General features: G+C 46.3%; 1 protein-coding gene across 1 annotated transcript in view; it reads left to right on the top strand.

Annotated features, from left to right (window-relative positions):
* Positions 1-21,314, top strand: part of LOC138467651 (glycogen phosphorylase, brain form) — a 760,591-nt gene that overhangs the window by 286,933 nt on the left and 452,344 nt on the right. The window contains exon 5 of the mRNA XM_069607828.1: positions 9,712-9,843. Within this exon, the coding sequence (XP_069463929.1) occupies positions 9,712-9,843 (132 nt within the window). The remainder of the gene's footprint in view (positions 1-9,711; positions 9,844-21,314) is intronic.

Raw genomic sequence — 21,314 nt, 5'->3', positions numbered from 1 at the left:
GAAAAATTTCTGCAGCTGATGATATGCTAAAATGTAGGCGCTTATATCGGAATAATCCATCGTGCGTAGCGAAGGTGGTAATGCCTCTCGAGTCTGGATGGAGCACCATCTGGTGGTACCCTTGGTTCAGGTCCAGTTTTGAGAAAAGGGTGGACTTATTTATTTGGACAATCAGGTCCTCGATTCTGGGACCCAGGTGTCGTTCACGCTGAATTGCGGCGTTGGCAACCCGCATGTCCACACAGAGTCTGAGGCAACCTCTGTCTTTCGGCACAATTACCAATGGAGAGACCCACAGGGTCGGGCCTGTCGCAGGCTCAATTATTCCATCGTCCAGGAGTTGACTGAGTTCGGCTGACACTGCAGCCTGCAGATGGAAACCACCTCTTCGTGGGTGCTGCGGGACGGGTCGGACTGTGGGATCAATGTGAAGTTTTACTGGGGGTCCTTTTAGTTTTCCTAGGCCTTTGCAGATGAGGGGGAATTCTTGCATGAGGGTGTCCTTTGACATCGTCTCTGCATCTGTTGGGCCAGACCGGACGTTAGACACATATTCTCTCATCTCTAGTGTTGGTTCTGTCGAGAGGATTTTGTCGCCATCTTGTACATGTATGCCTATGAGCCCTAGACTGGAGGCAGTTCTGTAACTGAGGAGGCATCTTCCCTTGGTCGGGCTGCGAATGACATGGATGCTTGCTGTGGTGGCGTGGTTGCCGTGGATGAGGCGACGGCCAAATAAGCCAATTGTCTGCAGGGGGGTGGCAGCGCCCCATTGATATATCTTTGAGTGGGATGGTGTCAGGGCTGGTTTTTTGGGGATCTGGTGGAACTCTTTTTCACCCATTATGTTAACAGTGGCTCCTGAGTCAACTAGGAAGCAACATTGTTTCACTCCTATATCCACTGGTATCTTGGGTGCTTCACGTGCTTATCCTTCGTCCATGATAAGGTTGACATATTTGTCATGCGGATAGTGGCTGTATTGATCTCCTTCATATTCGAGGCTTTGTTGGTCCACTTTGTAGTGCACGAGGGGCTCTGGGGGTCCATCGTATTCGTCTCTTATATGGGATACCTGCTCGCATCCTTCAATTCCTTGTACTTCCTCTGGAGGGTAGACATCTTCAACCATTCTGATATACCTTCTCGGGTTTTGTTCATATGGTCTTGGCTGGTAGGCCTGTGCTTGTGGGCTTCTATTGGGTATTTTGAACTGGGGGGCGACAGGTGGTCTTTGCGTCGGAAATGGTCTGCCCTCCCTGCAAACCGATTGAAAATGTCCTTCTCGGCCACAGTTGCCACATCTCGGGGACAATGCGGGGCAGGTCCCTGCATGAGGAAACGCCATTCCACAGCCGTAACATTGGCGCTGGGTTCTTGGTGTCATTGTGCAGTTGGAATTGGGGCCTCTTTCTGTTGTTCTGGCAGTGTTGGACTGTATCGCTGCTATCGTTTCAGTTTTGTCCTGTTTGGTGGAGGCAGTGCCTGTTATCTGTGTCACTTGTTTTTCGACTCTTTCTAGAATTCTTGCCATTTGGCTGACTTCTTCAATGGTGATGGGCTTTTTGACAAGTTGTTTCTTCAGGGTTTGGGATACACATCCTTCGATTACTCTCAACCTAATGGCCTTGTCGAGTGGGAAGGCATGGAACTGGCAGTTTGCTCCTTTTATTCGTAGGCGGGTGATGAACTCGTCCACGGTTTCGTCTACCCTTTGCGTGCACTGATTAAATATGTACCTTTCATAGTCTCTATTGGGCTCAATTACTAGCCGTCTGTTTAGTGCCGCAATCATTGCTGTGAAGTCGGCTTGTTCAGCCGGTGGGATGGTTTTCAGTAGGACTTTGATATCATTTCCTGCTAGGTTCAGAAACATGCTGCGTAGCCTTGGTGACTTTTCTTCTCCTGCGGCATCTATGAAGGTATTAAAATCCTCCAGCCACTCAACCCACCTTGGGCCTTTGTCTGCTTGCGGCAACATGGAGAAGGGGGGGCATGCGCCATGCCATGGTTGCTGTGCTCTCTGTGTGAGTAGGGGGAGCTGGAGCTTGCTGATCTTGGGGTGAGCTCTTGTTGGTGGGGATGGGGAAAATTGTGGCGCTGTGGGCCGTGGAACTGAGCAGGGCTGGGTGTCGGCGCGGGTGTCACCCACCTTATTCAGGAGACTGTCGAGGTTCCGATGTGACGGCTGGCGGAATGCCGGGCCGTCGATGCCTAGGGCACTTCACGTGGGCCCCGGAGAGGTTGGCTTCGCTGATGTGGGTGGGTGGGCCTTGGATCAGGCGTGCTGGTGCCTGCCGGAGGGCCTGGGGGCAGGCGTGCTGCGGCTGCTGCTGATGGGGGTGGATGGGACTGGGATCAGGCGTGCTGGTGCCTGCAGGAGGGCCTGCGATCAGGCGAGCTGCTGCTGCTGTGGTTGCTGTTGCACACGTGGTCTGCAACTGTGAATGGACAGGGAGGATGGCCCCTGCGGTGGCGGGCCGTCCGTAGCGCACGTGTTTCCCTCCACGTGTCCGTGAGTGCATGGAGGAGGAGAGCGGACCTGGGATCAGGCCGCTGTGCAACTGGAGGAGGAGGAAGGCGGGCGTGGGATCACACGCGCCGATATCGTAGGAAGCAGGAGGCGGGCCTGGGATCAGGCGCGGGCAAACACGGGCTGGAGATGCCGGTGTTGCGCCTCCGAGCGGGATCGCTGCCGGAAGGATAAAGGAGGAGGAGGAGGCGGCGGTCTGGGAGACACCTCGTCGCCAGTTGTTGGGCCCGGAGGGGGCCTCCACAACAAGGACAGGCACGCCGTGGAGTGTGCACGTCTTTCTTTATTCACTGCACAACCGAAAGTGAAACTTTTCCTCCCCCTCCCTCTTACGTCACCGCGTCACGTGGCTACGACCACGTGACACGGTCCAAGTCTCTTAAAGAGACAATGTGGGTGTAACACATGTCTTAAGTATGTAATGTATCATGTATTACAAATCAGCTCTAAATGAAACTATCCCCCATCCTTCAGATATCAAAAGCCAGGTTTGTATGAACAAATGTATAACACATGGAGAATGCAGACCTGGGTACTTAGCAAAAGGGAGCCCCCAGATCCCTAATCCACCTCACAGACTCCTCTGGATCCTCTGTTCTTTTGGCTGGCTTTACCAGAGCAGTTTTCACATTCTTTTCTCTTGCCAACTTCTTTGCTTCGCTGAAGGCTTTCCTCCTTTCCACCAGGACTTTTCGGAAGTCTGGGAATATGGCAATGGGTTCCCTATATCTCTATTTCTTCTAAGGGGTATCCCCCGTTACTTCACCCAGAAAACATAATTTTCACATACTTCTTCTACATTCACTTTGCTAGACATTAGCTTTGATATGCATTGACGTCTCCTGGCTTTTACGATGTCTGCATCGTCACATTGTCATGGTGGTAATGGATGTGGTGAAGGTTAGGTTGTGGTCAAGATGAGGCAGCGAGAAGAATATGGGTTAAAAATAAAGGTGGAAAAGGGCTCTTATGATGAGCAGGGAAAGACAGGAGAAGTAAAGTTTTGGAGAAGTGAAAGTGACAAAGTGCATGCATGGCGAAGTGAGTGCAGGGGAAGTAAAGACACGCATCCCTCATAAGGAGAGCGGTTTGTGGTGTATCCTCATATTCAACAAAAAGAGAACAAAACTAGCCTGTCCCAAAGAAAGCAATATTACAGATGGATATGCAGTCTAGTGTTTTCTGCAGGGTTGCGTGGCGTTGTTGATAACAGCAGGAACATGCTCTATCTTCTGAGTAAGGGAGCACTTTTGTTGTGCGTGTGTGTGTGCAGATTGACCTGGTGTATGTTGAGTGTGTGGAGTGCCGGTGGTGGTGGTGTGTGTTTTGTGGAATTTAATAATATAGATTCTGTAAAAATTCTGGTAGGGTAGGGGTACAGTTTTGCGCAGTTTCTATGCATGTTGTATTTTAATAAAAATGTTGACCTTCATTGACAAACTGTTCTTTTCTTTGCTTAAACGGTAAGCTTTGCAGTGATTGATGAAGGTGGGGGGGTGGGGGAGTATAGGAAGAGGCACATTATTCAGGTTAATAAAAATGAAAAGATAATAAGGTTGCAAGGTCAAACGGTCAAGAATGTGTTACAGTTGTGTAAACAGGCCTCATTTGGATCATGCCAAGGTCCGCCCTCTCATTGATCTGACATGTAGGAGTTGCAACAAAAAAAGGTCAGCTACCCAGCTGTTGTGAAAACTTCATCGGGGCTTGTGTGAGAGGTCAGTGCAGTTATGGGATGTATTGTAGAGTAGGAGCACGTGCTGCTATTGGTAGGCAGTGTTAGCAATAAAAGGTGAGGAAATTAACTGGTACCACAATGATTTAAACTGCACATTCACTGCACTATGGCAATTATGATTGATTACCTATGAATATGTTCATTCTGATTATTGTGTCCCTTCTTTGTTGCAAAATATTTTATGAAAAAAGGCGAGATCATGGAGTTGTTGGCAGATCCTGTACCAGGCTATACCATGTTAACAGTGGCCGTCTAGAAGGGGCAATTGCGCGGAAGGGGTGCCGAGTGAAAGTAACCTGACAGAAAACCTCATGAGAATTCGCCTTTACTATTCATATGGTGGTGTGAAGTATTTTGAGTTTCTCGGGCCACATGACTATTACCAAGGCGGATGTACCAAAAACGTTTCAAGTCTACTGAGTTGGCCATAACTAAAAGGACATGATGATATTCTCAACAGTAACAATCGTAACCGGTCTCTAGCGGCAGACCATAACGGTTACAGCTTAGAGGAAGATACATATCTAAACACCTTTGGTGGAAAATGAGGCTGTGTGAAGGGGGTCCAATCTTGCACTTCATATTTCCAGTTCCATGTAATCTCCCCACCCCCATATGGAATTCCACAATTGATCTTGTAGGTGACGTTATAGCCACTAATTCGTTGGCTCATTCGCTTAACATCATTTGGGGGGATTTTAATCTGCCTTGGAAGAAGGCTGACAATTCACAACTTCAGCACTTTGTCCAATTTCCCCACTCACTGATTAGGTTCTGCTGTAGAATTGGTAGTTGCTGCTCAGTCTCTTCTTACTGGCAATTCTCCTCATGTGTTAGACTGGTCTTATCACTCTGTTCTTCCTTTTATATGTATATTTCTGAATTCTACTGTTTCTTTTCCCTTTTCGAATCCTCCATATTTGGTTAGGTATTTTAAAAATGTTTCTTTCTCGTCTTTGGCTGAGTCTTTCTCCTCTTTTCATTCCAGCCATCTTACCTTTTCCCAAGTTGAAGTTAATGATTTGACTTCAGATTACTTTTCTGTAGCCTGCTAAGAAGCTTATTCAGCTGTTGCAGCAAGTCTACTATGTACTAAACCATGCGTTTCAGCTCCTCGGTTTACTCTACGGATAAAGGGAGAAAAGCAGACTATTCGCTATAACAAAGAAATGATGGCGTAATGTCCAAAACCTGTCCCTACTTAAATAGCTTTGTACACTTTGAGGACAATATAAATGCCACATTGACATGCTAAACCCCATTATTTGACTATCCAAATTTCTTCAGCTCTTTATTGATCTTGTGCACATTTTAAAGTGATAAAGCACTGTTCAAAATGTATGATTTTTTCTACCCAAGTACATTTTTTGATTCATACCTTGTAGAAAAAAATGTAACATCTTAAATCCTTTGTTGCTTCCAAGTTCCAAATTCTAACTCATATTATTTTCTCTAGTACAATCTGGGACACATTCTTCAGTTCTGGCTTTGGCTGTATTCGCTCTCTGATTAAACCATCCTCTTATTCTGATGACTCCATTCCTGCATGCTTAATCAAATCTATCCCTAATACCATTTCCCTATTCCAGGTTCCTTTGTTTAATGCCTCCTTCAGTCCGGGTATTTTTACTAACTCCCTAAAGAATTGTCATGTGCTCCTTCTAAAACCATAGCCTGGACCCCCTGGGTAAAACCAACTACTGACCTATCACCTAATTGTAGGGAAATATCTGGAAAAGGGTGCCGCAGCCTTACTTGTCCATAACCTAGCTAAGCACTGTTTTGGAACACTCAGTCCGGCTTCCATCCTTGGAGAGGCACCAAGGCCGGTACCCTTCAGGTGGTGGATGAGCCTTCGCACATAGTGGCACCGGCAGAGCCTGTTTGCTCATTCTTTTGTATCTCCCCGCTCCGTTTGACATGGCCCATCATGCAGTTCTGATTAACATGTTCTCCTCCTGCATGGGCTTGGCAGGGTCCATAATAGCGTTTTACGGTTTGAGCAGGTGGCGTCAACCAGGTTGGATTATTTGCCTATGGTGTGTAGTGTTCTTTAAGATTTTATCCTGTCCCCCATGTTGTTGAACATCTACATTAAACCTCTAGGGTGTCGAATTTTCTGGTCCAGCCTAGAGATGGCACAAGTACGCTGATGACACCCAGGATTACATTTGTGTGTCATCTCCATTTGATGTCCTGCTCTAGTGGGACTATCTCAGTGCCATCAGGGACTAGATTTCTTCCCTCCCTTTAAAACTAAATTCTTCGCAAACAGAGTTTTTTTTGGTCTCTTCTACTTCTACTTCTGTTGCACATTTTCAAGAATGGATTTTCGCATTTTTAGTTCTCACTCTTACCCTGCTGCTTTCACTGATTTGCTGCTCACCGTGCTTCCTATCCTGCTGGTTTTCAAAAAGAGCTTAAAAACTCATATGCATACTGTTTATTTATCGGATTGTTCTTTTTCCTTAGTTATTTCACATTTTCATGACTTTATTGTATTGTGTTATGTTTTTATAAATCTTTGCATATGTTGACTGTACATCGCTCAGTTACCTTTGGGTTAGGATGTACTTTACACATTTCTGAAAAAACGAGAAATCCATCTCCAGATCAGACTAGAAGAGCGACTAGACTACACATTGCCAAGTTTAGGAATATACCTCTCAGTATGAAAGTGGGCATTTCTGAACATTTCAAAAGATTGCAAGATGCTAGCATCATCAAGCGAGTCAAAGTCGCGCAATGGTATGCACCAATGGCTACGGCACATATATTGTGGAGCCACCCTTGACTGTGTGTAGATCTGAAAGGCCTTAATACATGTCTAAGATTGAAAAGACATCTGCCATAAAGGATTGGAGAAATGGTTAGCCTCAAGAGCTGAGGCAATGTTGCTTTCTACAGGTGAGTTGGTGTCTGCCTACCCTCGGTCAGATTGCATCCCTTGCTTTTAACTGTTCTGCCCTTCTCTTCATCTCTCTCTATATAAAAGGTAAATGAGTGTATAAGTGTGTGTCTTTGGTTGAAATGTTCAGTATACTTCTGAACATGCTACAAACCTGAATATTTGGCTTATGGGTGGGTTCCATGGTGTAGACAATGGAAAAAAATATAAAATATAAGCATTTATAATCTTGCGGTCTGCAATGCTTGAATGTGTGTGTGTGTCTGTCTGTCTGTTTATTCGAAATGTTCAGCATACTTCCCAATATGCTACAACCCTGCAATTCGGCATGTGGGTAGGATTCGTGATGTAGACAATGTGAAAAGTACAAAATATACATTTTTCATAATGATTTTTTTAAGTGGTCTGCAATGCTTACCACTGCCATATGGCTCTTTGGACCGTAGTTCTGTCGTATTTTTACATTAATTGATCCAAAAGTTCAGCAGTTCATGAAAACTTCAGCAGTTCATTGTTCCTAAACTTTCCACACTATTAGCATGCTAGCTGACAATAGCGACACTCACTTTTGAAGTCATGTGGGTGGCACAATACAGTACTTTTGTACTAATGTGGGTGACAGGAAACGGTGCATTTCTCTTCAATAGTGTCTGCAAGGATGTTGTCCGTCACATTGTGGCAAATCTCTCATGATAATTACAGAAATTTCATTTCCCACAAAAGTTTATGAATGTATCCCATCGCAACAATATGAAGCCTACATGCTTCAGCTGTACACATAAGGGTACGGCACTTCATGCTTACATTCTTCAGCCCTACACGTACGGCACTTATGTTGATGTCACTGCTGCCTCAGCTGTAGATCGGGACACCAATAATGTTGCTGCGCAATCTCAATGCTCTAACTGAAATTAGCTTGAACCGACTCACAGGATTCTTGCTTTTCTCATGGTCTTATGTTGCTGGCTCCAGAGTAGGAAATAAAGACAATTTGTTCACACTAGCTCCTACAGGAAAGACTAGCAATATTGTCTACAAAGAAGCATTGGTTCAGTCCATTAAATAAACTTCAAACTAGGACAGAAGTAGGAATTACTGTGCAAAGCATGGGTACAACTGCTAGTTACACATAAACCTGATGCTGTTTGAGTCGTGGGTGGTTATTTTGGGGCTTAGTGTATAATAACATCGAAGAAGGAAGAACTTAGAGTGAGAGTAGAAACATAGTAAGAAGAGAATAAGCAGAATTATTTGAAAAGCAGGCTTTTGTGTGTTTGATTGAGTCAAAGTCAGATTATGTGAAATAAGGACAGTCTCATTTTTATTTACCTATGCATGTAAGAAAGTTTACAAGGAACATAGAGACGCCATTTGATCACAGGGTGTGGAATTTGGGAAGATCTGTTACATTGAATCATGAATTATGGGTGGTATAATATAAATGTTGGTTATAGGTCAAAGGATCGAATCAAAAGGATTGAAATACAATAGGGTCGAATCAAGAGGACCGAAAACACTTTTTTATCCTATACGGAAATCCAAAAAAATATATATGAACCTTTTGTTTTAGATCCTGTTGACTCGATCCTATGGCATTTGATTCTTTTGGATTCTAACCTTTGACCGGACACCATAAATGTTTGCAGCCGATGAACTGCAAGCCAAGTGCATATTAACAGAGAGCGGTTTCTTTTGCAAGAAACATGTATTGGTCACATGGGCCACTGCTCGAGTGTGCCATGTGTAGTAGCCCCAGGTCATTGGCCATGCCTCTGGAGATCGTTGTACTAAGGACACATTTTCAATTGCTACCATGTGAGAGCATGTGCTCTGTGACCACTGCGTCTGCTTTATGTAATTCTTCCCTGAAGTATCTTTGATGTAAAAAAGAGGGAGGTGTCTGCTATTCTGTCTGTCAGAGTGAGGGAGAGTGTGTTTGTGCGTGGTGAGCGCATGCATGTGTGTGTGTGTGCATTGGTTCACCAGATGTAGGTGAATAGTTGGAGAAGGTGGCGAGGTGAAATATGGAGTGGGACAATGCTGTCGGTTTGACATTTAGGCTTCATTTAGAGTTTGGCAGCATTTCCACAAGTCAAATACTGTTAGAGCATGATTTAGACTCTTGCAAACCATTCAGTTAGTCCTAATTTTTGGAGTCCCATGGGACTCCATGGGGATTTGATATTACAAAATGCGGCAATTACTGCATGCATTGACGGGTTTCTGTGGAAATGTCCTTCACCCAAAGCCAGATGCTTTTTAGGAGTTTCATTTCGAAACTCTAAATTTGACGACACAGTAAAAGTGGTGGTAACCGCGTTACTGCCACTTTTTTACTGCACTGCCAAACTGTAAGTGAGGCCCTTAGTGTAGATGAGACATCACAGATATACAGTGGGATGCCGCGTTTGTTTGCACATAGCTTTACCTTAATGAAAAATTAAACCTTAGACTACCATAAGTCGCTATAGTCCAGTGCGAAATGTGCAGCACCCTCTGACCATGTGACATTCATTTTGTTTCTCTTGTTAGGTGGAAGAGGCGGACGATTGGTTGCGTTATGGTAATCCCTGGGAGAAGGCACGCCCAGAGTACATGCTTCCTGTGCATTTCTACGGGCGAGTGGAGCATTTGCCAGAAGGAGCGAAGTGGACGGATACACAGGTACAAAGATCCCACCCGTGCTGGCCCCAGGTCTGCCAGCGCCCTGGGTGAGGTTTTTCGGTCCACCTCCCCGCCCCACACCATCCCCAACATTCAGACAGCATTATAGCCAACAAACCACAAATGCAGGACAGCAGGGGGCTCAGTTCTGTTATTTCGGCTGATACTTGCTCTGTTCTTGTAAGTGTGTTTAAGGACCAGCTCAGTGTCAGGTAAACCTGCATATCAGTCTGGTCCAGCGCCTATTAAAGAATCATGGCAAGGGGAGTGATTCTTTAATAGACGCTAGGCCAGACCGATATTTAAGTTTACATGACACTGAGCTGGAGACAAGGTGGCCTTTATTTGTTGTGCTGGGGGGACGCCCTTGTGCGGCCGCAAGTCCTGAGCGCACCTTGAGCCGACGCTGGGTCCCACTGTACTCTTCTGTGAGACCATATTTAAAGTTGATGCGAATTTCCACAGTATCTCTTCTCTACATTGTTAAATGATTCTGTGAGCATGGAACATTTTGTGAGAAAAGTTAGGACATGCACACCAACAAAGTTACTCATCTCTGTTTTCTGGTGAATAGTCCATTGACTGGGCTAACCTTTAACTGTGACTAGCAGCATTACATAATCATGCAATGTGATTTTAGTAGCTTTACCGATTGATGGATATTATCCTCAGTAGTCCCTTCAGTATGTATTATGCAAGCGGTAAGTGTTCCTATAATCCCCTGATGATGTGTGGTAATACTTCCTACATTCCTTAGGTTTCTATTGAAACGTTTGTCAAAGGTGCGCAAACACAACCCGACACAGAAGGAGTTAAAGGACATATAATAATAATAATAATGTATTTCTTATATAGCGCTACACACCCATAGGTCTCAGAGCACTAAAATAACAGAAGACATTATTATCCCACACAGTGGTACTCAATTCATCGACCTCAGAAGGATGAAAGGCTGGGTTGACCCTGCCTGGATTCAAACCTGCCCCAGCAGGCTGCGCACACATAGCTCAGTGAGCTAAGCGCTTGCTTGCCCCTGATAACTTACCAGCATCAAGAGAAACAAATGCAAACTTGCAGGGTTTACAAACAGGTACACACAACAGCTCACAAACTGCAAGGCAAAACTAAAAAATGCAAAGAATGGAGACTCATGTTTGGATGATTTATCGACACAGAGAACAAAACTTTGTAGCCGCTTTTAGTGGAAATTGTGCATTTTTCTCATGTAATTTAAAGTGGTCTTGTAGCACACAATGCTGCTATTTTTGTGGCCTTGTTGCAGGTAGCTCTGCAAGAAAAAAGGAGGTTGTTAATTGGGTACAGGTGTGAAACCTGTGGTGTTGCCGGGTGCAGGTCAGAAGTACCGGACTACTGCATGCCATTCTATATGATGGTGGCAGTGACACTGAGTATATGTTTTATCTAGAGTTGAGAAAATATGACGTAGTAGAAGACATCCCTAGGACGGTTACATGTGATTATAACAAATTAAATTACAGAGAGCAGATGGTGTGGAGCTAAAGATGTAGTAGGCACTGTAACGTGCTGTCGGGGATTATGCCAAGCTTAATGTGGTGGTTGTGGTGGTGCAACTAAGCATACATTTATTTTTTACAACGCCCAAGGGTATCACTGTGTTAATACAGAACATCGGTAAGAGTGAAAGGTACATGTTACAAAACTTAGGCAATGCATAGAGGTCAAACTGTTACTCGTATTTGTCAAACAACCAGGTCTTGACCAGTTTTTTGAAGGTGTGGAATGATTGTTCATTTTGGATGTGAGCAAATTGTGAGTCCCAGAGTGTGAGTGACGTGGGTGATGTGATGCAGAAACTGACCCAGCCAGCCATTTTACTCTGGACCATTTTAAGTGGGCGGTACACAGTGAGGTACTAAAGCTGGATCCGAGCATGCGAACAGGGAGAGTATGGGTGATGCAGTTGTTGAGGTACTGGGGGACCTCTTTTTGCACACAATGATGAGTGATGGATAAGGTTTTAAATTCCACACGATTCCATCTGCTGTATGTGGGTGTATAGTGGCCTGCGGTTGGATTGTAAAGGCGCAGAGAGGTGAGTCAGTGAGTTGAGAGAGGGAGAGGTGGTCCGGGGTTCTTGAGGAGTCATGCTATTGGAGTTTAGGGCTTGACTGAACCTGACGAATTCCAGTTTGCCAATGAGATGAAAGCAGAGGTTCTGAGTCCAGTCCAGAAGTAGCTCATGATTTACGCTTTGTGCACAAACGTATTGCATGTGTCAATGAGCTGATCCAAATGGATCCTGTCTCTGTTTTGTCCTTGTTAGAGAGGTTGATGCTCTGATCAGTCTTTGGGTCCAAAGTTGTGTTTGCAATTATGTTGGTGAAGTCTGAGTTGCCTGTATGAGGGTTGTGGCTACCAGCCGAGCTCTATGGCGGTGGCTTGCTGGAGCTCCCTTAGTGGATCCTGGAGTTGTGGGATGTGCTGCCACACCTTGCCTTACAGCAGCAGCCATTCAGAACCTGAAGATACCTAAATATCTAGGAGGAGTAGTACTCTACGGTATCTTATGCAAAAAATTCATCACTTAACAAGCACCATTGCGCTTGAATCAAGATGGCAGATGTGGGCTCCACAGACAAATAAGATCACTCATGAGGATAAGTGCCCAGTGCCTACACGGTATGAACCCTTGACTGCATTAGTCTCACCGGACATCCCGCAGAACACATCAGCACAGAGGAAGGGGAAGATCACTGACCCAGTTATTATGGGAGCCCGCAGCTTGCTGTTTTTTGATGCCCGGGACTGAATGCACAGACACAGACATTTTGAGAACTGTCTCCCATCTTACATTACGAGTTAGAGCAGACACCAATATTCTACAGGGAACATTTTTCATATTGTATTTGTGTATGGACACAACGCGAAGGACACTTTTCCCTTGGCATTGGAAATAATTGATTATCGCCTGTACTCCAATTTTGCAATGAACTGAGATAAGTCCTGTCTGTTCCCCTTGGGGAATCAATGTAACAATCCAGTGACCTTATGTTCAGTGATGCACTTGTAATGGACGCATGAAAGGTCCACTTATTTAGGCATTCAAATGTACAAAAGTCAGTCTCGAAAATAATGTCCTCATAGTTCTGAAAGGGATTAAGACCTCAGTGGATTTTTGGTTGTGCTCTGTCTTCTTCTGTCCATGATGGGCAGAGCTGCGTTATGCAAAATGTTTATTATGTCAACGGTCCTCTAGGCCTCACCACAAGTTTGGACTGAGCCCTTAGATGCGTTGGTAACAGTATTACCGCCGCATTTAAGGGCTGGCCAAATCACGAGTTTAGCGGAAAATGACAATTTCCGGGCCGTTTTCAGCACCATTAGCACGGTGCTGTTTGCGCCAGCTCTGATTGCACCACTCCAACCTCATTGGGTCCAATGGACCGAATAGGGCATGGGGACTTAACACCCACCCGCCCCCCTGCAACTCGGGATCTGGCGCAAATTGCGCTGGACCGAGTTGTGGGAACGCAAATAGCATTGGGAGGTATCCTGGCACAATTAGGGCAGGGATACCACCAAACGCGTGATAAGAACTTTCCAGGAGCCATGGTCAATATTCCACCCAAAACATCTGAAGATATAGATGTACTGCTTACCAGACTCATATGGGGTGCTGGGAGATGTTGGCATTCTCTGAAAATCTAGAAGCAACTGGTTGAGGAGGAAGGAGTTGGGACTCCCAGATTTTTAGCTGCATTTCCTGACTGCAACTACATTTTGTAGCACAATGGTTTTCCCCGCCAGATACCACAGATTCTAGATTATTGTAGGAGACCTTAGCACAATGGCATTATATGAGCTTGGCTGGTAGCCACACCCACGATACAATTCCAATGTTTTATATTTACCCTCATTGGAAAGGAACGGTCCAGAAAGGTGCAGAAACTAAAAGAAACTGAAACAGGGAACACTAGATGATTAGCTGTGTCTGGTATGATCTCTCCCACAGGTCAGGGTTGCCCATTAGATTAATTAGCAGAACTAGCGAGAGCATAGATGAGCAACCTGCACCGACCCTTACCAGGGATGGAATTCATGACTTTTGCTGAAATGATGATTTAGTATTAGCACCCTGGGGTCACTTCCTGCAGTTTTCTGGGCTCATCACTGTGGTAAGGGAGAACTGCCCAGACTTCCCAGATGAGCCAAAGGAGACACCTTTGCGTTCATGGAACAGTGAACTGTTATTAATCCGATTACCACATTATATTGAAGAGTATGTGACGACATGTTTAAAGATATGAGCAAGGTGGGGACAAGATCCTGTCAGCGATATGACAAACATAGAATGCAGAAAGCATGTACACAAACATAGAATGCAGAAAGCATGTACACACACAATGTCCCATAATTCCAGGAGTCAAATTTAATATAACATTTCTACCGGCTCCGTTGTTCCCGGACCGGCAAACTACGAGTTCTGCGGGCGGGTGCCGTCCCGCCCGCAGAGTTTCACAGAAGCACCAGCACCGTTGCAAACAGTGCCGGTGCTTCCGTGCTCGCCATTCCCATGGAGTCCTATGTGACTCCATGGGAATGGGGATTAACAGAATTGCCGGCGCTGGATTTACTGGACCACTAGTGCTGTAATGCCCCGGTTAATACAGCAAGTCCGGCGCTGGTAAATCACTACGGGTCCGGCGGCAGCCTCTGGTTTTATCGGCATAGCTACCGCCGGACACGTAATGAGCCCCTATATATATCTCTGCAGTCGGTAAATAAATTAGACACTTCTAAGCAAGACTCCTATCCCAAATGTCGCCATTGCCCATCCTTTATACATTTAATCTGGTCCTGCCTACAGTTGACCTCCTACTGGGACACTCCTCAACGGGAATCAGAAAAAATGACAGGCAAATCTGCATTCATGATCTCGAGTTGTGCTCAATGAGTATAGCATCTTAAGCCAAAAAAACAATCTGACATAAAAACATATTTCGTTTGGCTGCCTCCTGGCTCAGGGGGCAATAGCACTCACATGGGTGGGATCACGAGCCCCATGCATGATTCACCTGACAAAGGAGATACATGTTTTGGCTTCAATAGAGCTTTAATGACTGCAGCGACCTTTGCAAGACCAAGAGGAGAGAAGAAACACTAAGGAGTGGGAGATACTGTTTCACTCCTCGTTATTTCCATCTGATCATATAGATGACATATAAACATCTCATGTTTTGACAAGGCATGTTGTAACATCTGTTCTCATGTTCAAGTATTTTCTTGAATTCTGACCTTATATTCACCCCAGTATGTATTTGCCCTGCTTTCACATCCCTGCCATAAGGCTGCAACACCAATCTCAATTCCCCTTATTTGATATCCATATGAGCTCTGTTGTATATTTCTCTCCCCATTCATATACCACATGGTTCTTTGTTATTTATCCTTTGGTTGTTTTGTACTATATAACATTGCAGTTGTTGATCTTATGATACTAAATACTGATTCTGACCAAAAAAAGAGACGTGCATACAAAAAGGTCTGCATTGTCTGCCCTTCTGGGGTTACATGCCAGCATTGTTTCCTCTGAGTCATCCTGTTTGTTCCACCGTTTCAAATCTGCTCGGAGCGTTTTAAATAGATGCGGGAAATTATGTTTATAGACCAGTGCGCTAGTTTTGGGGATTTGGACACCCAGGTATTCCAGTGTGGTATTGGCCCATGGGATCGGAAGGTCGGGGCACAGGGTGTCCCTCTGTCGCTTTGGTAGGTTAATCGGTAGATCTGAAGACTTATCATAGTTCACTCTGAACCCGGAAATTGCGCCAAATGACTCTAGTTCTTCAAACAGGAGATTTCCTGGCTGGGCCGAGCGGCGGCAGTGAAAACGAACTTACTCCCTAGAGTGCTGTACCATTGCCATGCACACCCAACCCATATCCCAGAAGAGGACCTCATCTCCCTGCAGCGGCAAATCATGAAATTCACCTGCGGGGGAAAAGACCTCGCATTGCAAGGAAAATTGTGACCCGGAGCCTCAGCTAGGAGGACTGGGCGTCCCGGACATCCCCAGATACCGGAGAGCGGCCCAGCTTGCACACGCCTTTACCTGCACACGTATCGTGGATCGCCCATGTTGGATGCAACTGGAAGAAACATGGTACAAGTCACCCCTGCCCGACCTGCCACATATCCAGTCCTGGAGATCCTCCCCCACTCTGAACCAGCTACCAGCAACATGCAACACGGTGGACAGTTGGAGAACTGCGGCCAGGAAGTGGGGAATCAAAAGCTCACTGGGCCCATTGACTCCAATCTGGGGCAACCTGGGTTTCTTCCCCGGCGTTTGCAACCGCAGCTTTGCTAAATGGACGGAGGGCGGCCTTCACAGAATCTAGGACTTCCTAAAAGAGGGTCAACCGCTCTCATTTGAGGACTGCAAGGCGAGGTTTAACATCACCGAGGAGGAACGGTTCTGCTACACGCAGATCCGCCACTGGATCTCTCAACGCACCGTTAAAGAGCGTGGCTCCAGGGACCTAATACCCTTAGAACTCACACTGACGTCCCCCCCCCCGAGGGGCAAGATTTCCGCCCTCTACAAACTCTTGGAAAAGTCTAGCCCAGAGTCGAAAGAGAGATACATGTTGAATTGGGAGAGGGACCTAGGGCGTTCCCTGGAGCCAGAGGCATGGAACAAAATATGGGCAAGACTTCACAGAAGCACCCAATGTGTTACCAACAGGGAAGGGGGATATAAGGTGTGCTTCAGGTACTATATCACACCAGCCCAACTGTACAAGGCAGGCGTAAGCCCATCACCGAACTGCTGGAGAGGTTGACCGCACGAGGGATTGCTATTCCATCTCCTGTGGGAATGTCCTAAGGTGGCGCACTATTGGAAAGGGGTACTGACGCATGTCCAAGCAATCACAGGGCTCAGTATCCCGTCGGACCCCGGAATCATTTTGCTGGGAGACACAGGCGATGGGGACTTGCCGCTGTCAGGGAATCCAGCCCGCTTGTGTACACACCTATTAACAGCTGCCAAGACAGCCCTCGCCCGTCTCTGGAAGCACCCTGAGGGTCCCTCTATCCCACTATGGTGGGCCAAGTGTTGGGACATCGCCATAGCGGAAAGGATCACTGCACTTTGCATGGGCAACCTCAATCCCTTCCGAAACACCTGGGCCCCATTCACAGACTATGCAGAACGCTATCCAGCCCTCACGCAAAAGCCTCCCACCGCCCGTTGGCTAGACTGAATCACAAGTCGAGGCAGTCTCCCCCACACACAGCTCTTCTCCGCCACCCCTGGTTCCACGGCCAAGCAACACTGTGAATGAAATATATGCTAATTTTATGATTTTATTAACACTACAATGAACTGTGCCATTTTAAGCTTATGCCAATACCGATGTCTGCTGTTTAATTGTTATTTCTTTGGTTAATAATAAATAAAATATCTATCTTGAAAAACACTGTAGTGCAGTAGTCAGTCAACTTTGAACAGACTGTAAACAGATGTACTAAAGTTTCCTGTGTTAACACACACAACCTACACCTTCTCTCCTGTTTAATTACCTTATTCCTGGCCCCAAGAATGTCCATAGTGTCAAATAAATCCAATGTCATTTTTATCAACATACACCGATAACCTTTCGAGGGGTGAATCTTCAAGTAGGACTGCATAGCATACAGTGGCTTTAAGTCATACAAGAAGAGCGCTAAAATCTTGTATGAGATTAAATTAACCCTGTTCGAGATCCAATCCTTGATAAAAAAAAACCTTCCTTTTTACATTTTGGGGTTAGAGAACCAATTCTTCAAATGACAAGCCAATATCCTTTAGTGCCTCTAAACGTTCTACATCCCAAGCGTTCAAGACAGAACAAGATCTAAGCTTCCACGTTACAGCCAGAGAAACAAAGATAAAATTCTCTGGGAGGATCAAAAGTCAGCGAAATAAACAGAGTTGTGCTCAGCCTATCCTTGAGGTGAGGGAAGATATACCCAGCATATGGCGAATTGCAAGGAGTGGCACCAATCTCCCGTCAGCGGTATGAGGATCTGGGTTTCGTCGGCATAGTTAGTGTAGGTGATACCAAGACCATCAAAATCATCGAAAAAGGGGCTTCGTGAATATATTGTACATGGTAGGGGAGACACAAGATCCCTGAGGCACCCCGCAGGTAATGGGGATAGAGTCAGCAGATGCTGAGGAAGAGAAGACGCGCATAGTCCTTTTGTTAAGGAATGATTGTATCCAGCCTATCACTTCTTGTGAGAAGTGGGCGGCCGAGTCCAGGTGGTTACAGAGGATTTTATGGTCTACTAAGTCAAACGCAGCTGATAGGTTGAGGAGTAGTAACAGGGCGGCTTTACCATTGTCTTGAGGTGTGTCGATTTGTGACTTGAGGTCGATCAGTGCTGTTTCAGCCCCGTGTTGGGGTCTGAAGCCAGACTGGCGGACTCCTAAGAGGTGGTTGTGTTCTAAGTAGTGCTGCGTTTGGAGGTAAGCTACCTTGTCTAGGATTCTGAGGAGGAAAGGGACTGTAGTGATGGGTCTGTAATTAGTGGGTATAGAGGGGTCCAGTGTTTGTTTTTTGAGTAGTGGGAGAACCCAGGACTTTTTAAGATTACTGGGGATAGTACCAGTGGAGAAGGAGTTAATAAGCTTCGAGATAAAGGGTGACAGGTCTCTGGCGGAGTCTTTAATGATTTGCTATGGGCATGGGTCGCCTTGGCAGTTTGAGGGTTTAAGGGCAAGTATGACTTTTTCAACCTCTAAGGTAGATACCTTAGAAAAGCTGAAGCGGTGTGAGGGTTTTTGTATGGGTTTATATGTGGGCGTGGACGTGCTGGCTAAAGAGGTTGACTGGTGAAGGATTTCTTTTTTGTTGGCAAACTTGACCTGGAGAGATGCTACTTTGTTGGACAGTGCATTTTGGATGCTGGTGCACCAGCTTTCATCCTTCACGCAGGTGTCTGGGGCTGGGATGGGAGTTTCCAGTTCCTTAAGGATTATGAACAGTTCTTTTATGCTTGAGTTCGCTTGAGAAATTCTGTTTGTATGAGTCTTGCTTGGCTAGTAGAATTTCTTTCTTGTATAGGGAGGTTATATTGGTGAGGTTAATCTTGTTGTCATCTGAGGGAGATTGCCTACATATCTGTTCACTTCTTTGTTTTTCAAGTCTGAGTGATTTCAGGTGCGGGGAAAACCAGGAGTTTAGATGTCGTTTAGGTTTGCTCTTTCTTAGTTTAAGTGGGGCGATGGAGTCTAAGGCTACAGTCATTATTCTGGTATATTCATTGACAAGGGTACTGGGATCAGTGGACTCGGTTAGTGAGTTCAGCGTCGGTAGATTAAGAGGGACACGTTTTTCGGCCGTGATGTTTCTTTTGGTCCTAGTGGGAATGGCGGGGGCCAGGGGATTGTTAGGGGGAGTCAGTGTTAGGGCCTTTAGTGTGAAGATTAGGAGGTAATGGTCAGACCATAGCTGTGGAGAGATAGCGGTGATGAAAGCATGGCAGTTATAATTAGCTCATGGACATAGTTTCCTGAGGTTCACTGTTTTAGTGGGGGTCGTGGACCTAGCAAGGGGTTCGAACAATTTGGGTAACCTGGCGCAGAGTCTTAGGTTTCTAGAAGTGGGGCTGCACGGACTGTCAAATATGGGTAGGTTCTGGCTGTGGGCGTTGGGGGCAGGTGGGTGAGCAAGAGTGATGTTGTTAGGTAGTAGTTCTTCTGCCTCGAAAGCAAGTGAGCAGTAAGGGCTTATGTGACTGGTCATGCAGATCAGGTTAAGAATGGTCCTTAATAGGACTGTGTATATGCCTGGTACGTACATGATGCAATGGAATTAGGCTGGTGTGACGGGGGTTGGCAGATGAGTTCCAGCTTTAGAGGGCAGTGCAGTGACTAGGCTGGCTTGGCATGCAAATGTGGCAGAATATGAGTACAGATCAAAGTAGTTCAATGCCGTTACTGTGGTAAGCTAGTTCAAAATGTGTCCCGCGACCACCTGTCAGCCGGGACAGGTCCAGACAGGTGTTGGCCTTTATCTCTTGGGCCTCCGTCTCGGGGCCACGGCTTACGCCTTCTGATTCGGTGGCAACCTATGAGGAAGGGCGTAACGGTTGCTTGGCAATGCAGCACAACGGGGCTAACAGGGAGGCGGCGGCCATTACCACACACGTGTGCAATGGCGAAATTCCATGGATGGGGTTGAGGGATTCTGCGCTTTCTGATCAATGGATCTGGTCAGCTGGGGATCAGATCCAGAGACGTAGCTCTTCTATATTAGTGTTGAGCACATTGGATCAGGATTGTAGCTTCTCCTGCAGCTATGGATGGGCACGGCAAATGCATCAGCTGCTCCTGCAGCATGCGGTGTGAGTAGGGCTCCTGCCCTATGTCGGAGGGGGTGAGGGGATCTGACCAGAATGATCAGACAGGTGTTGGCCTTCGTCTCGGGGCCATGGCTTATGCATTCCGGTTCTGGCGGCAGCCTATGAGGAAGGCCGCAATGGTTGCTTGGCAACGCAGCACAACGGGGCTAACAGGGAGGCAGCGGCCATTACCACGCACGTGTGCAATGGTGAAATTCCATGGATGGGGTTGAGGGATTCAGCGCTTTCTGATCAGCGGATCTGGTCAGCTGGGGATCAGTTGCAGAGACGTAGCTCTTCGATATTAGTGTTGAGCAGATTGGATCAGGATTCTAGCTGCTCCTGCAGCTACGGCTGGGCATGGCAAATGCATCAGCTGCTCCTGCAGCATGCAGTGCCAGGAGGGCCCCTGTCCTATGTCGGAGGGGGTGAGGGGATCTGACCAGAATGATCGGACAGGTGTTGGCCTTTATCTCTTGGGCCTTTGTTTTGGGGCCACTTAAGCTCTAAAGGAAGCAATGTTGCTGCATGCCTCTTTGGTGTTTAACAATAGATGCAGCTGAATTCTCATAATGGCGCCCCCCTCCTTTCAGTCCATTGCTGGCTGGCGCACACTGGGCCTGCCTGTCTTCATGCCTTCCTGTTTCTTTAAAGCTGGCATCAATGAAGCGGGCAGAATACAGAAAATGTCATCCTGATCCTTCCGAGTTAGAAAGTGGTATTTACACACGCCCAATAAATGCACCTCATGTTGTTGCAGGAGGTGTTGGCTTAGGGAATCTCCTCTGTCGGCAGGAAGATGGCAAGAGGACATACGTGTGGCTGGAATTGTAAAGAGGGGTCCTGAAGGCAGGCAAGAATAATCTACCAATATATGGTGCAAGGAATGAAAGAGCTAAATTAACACTTTCATGTCTGCAATTACCTGGGTTTACCTGGCCTGCAAAAATAACCCCCACAGGGGTTGCACTTGCTACCCCTGGCTACCCCCAAATGACGCCCACGAAAGCACCGTCAGTAAACCTCAAATACCAGACAACCTTATCACAGTGCAGCGTCATCCCTTAGCCATCTTGATGCAAGCCCCAGGCCCG

Source organism: Ambystoma mexicanum, chromosome 4q, assembly GCF_040938575.1.
Source record: "Ambystoma mexicanum isolate Mex_15411 chromosome 4q, UKY_AmexF1_1, whole genome shotgun sequence".
In the NCBI taxonomy this organism is placed as follows: Eukaryota; Metazoa; Chordata; class Amphibia; order Caudata; family Ambystomatidae; genus Ambystoma; species Ambystoma mexicanum.
Note: the sequence above shows the minus strand (reverse complement) of the source record. Positions and strands in the feature narration are given on the sequence as shown.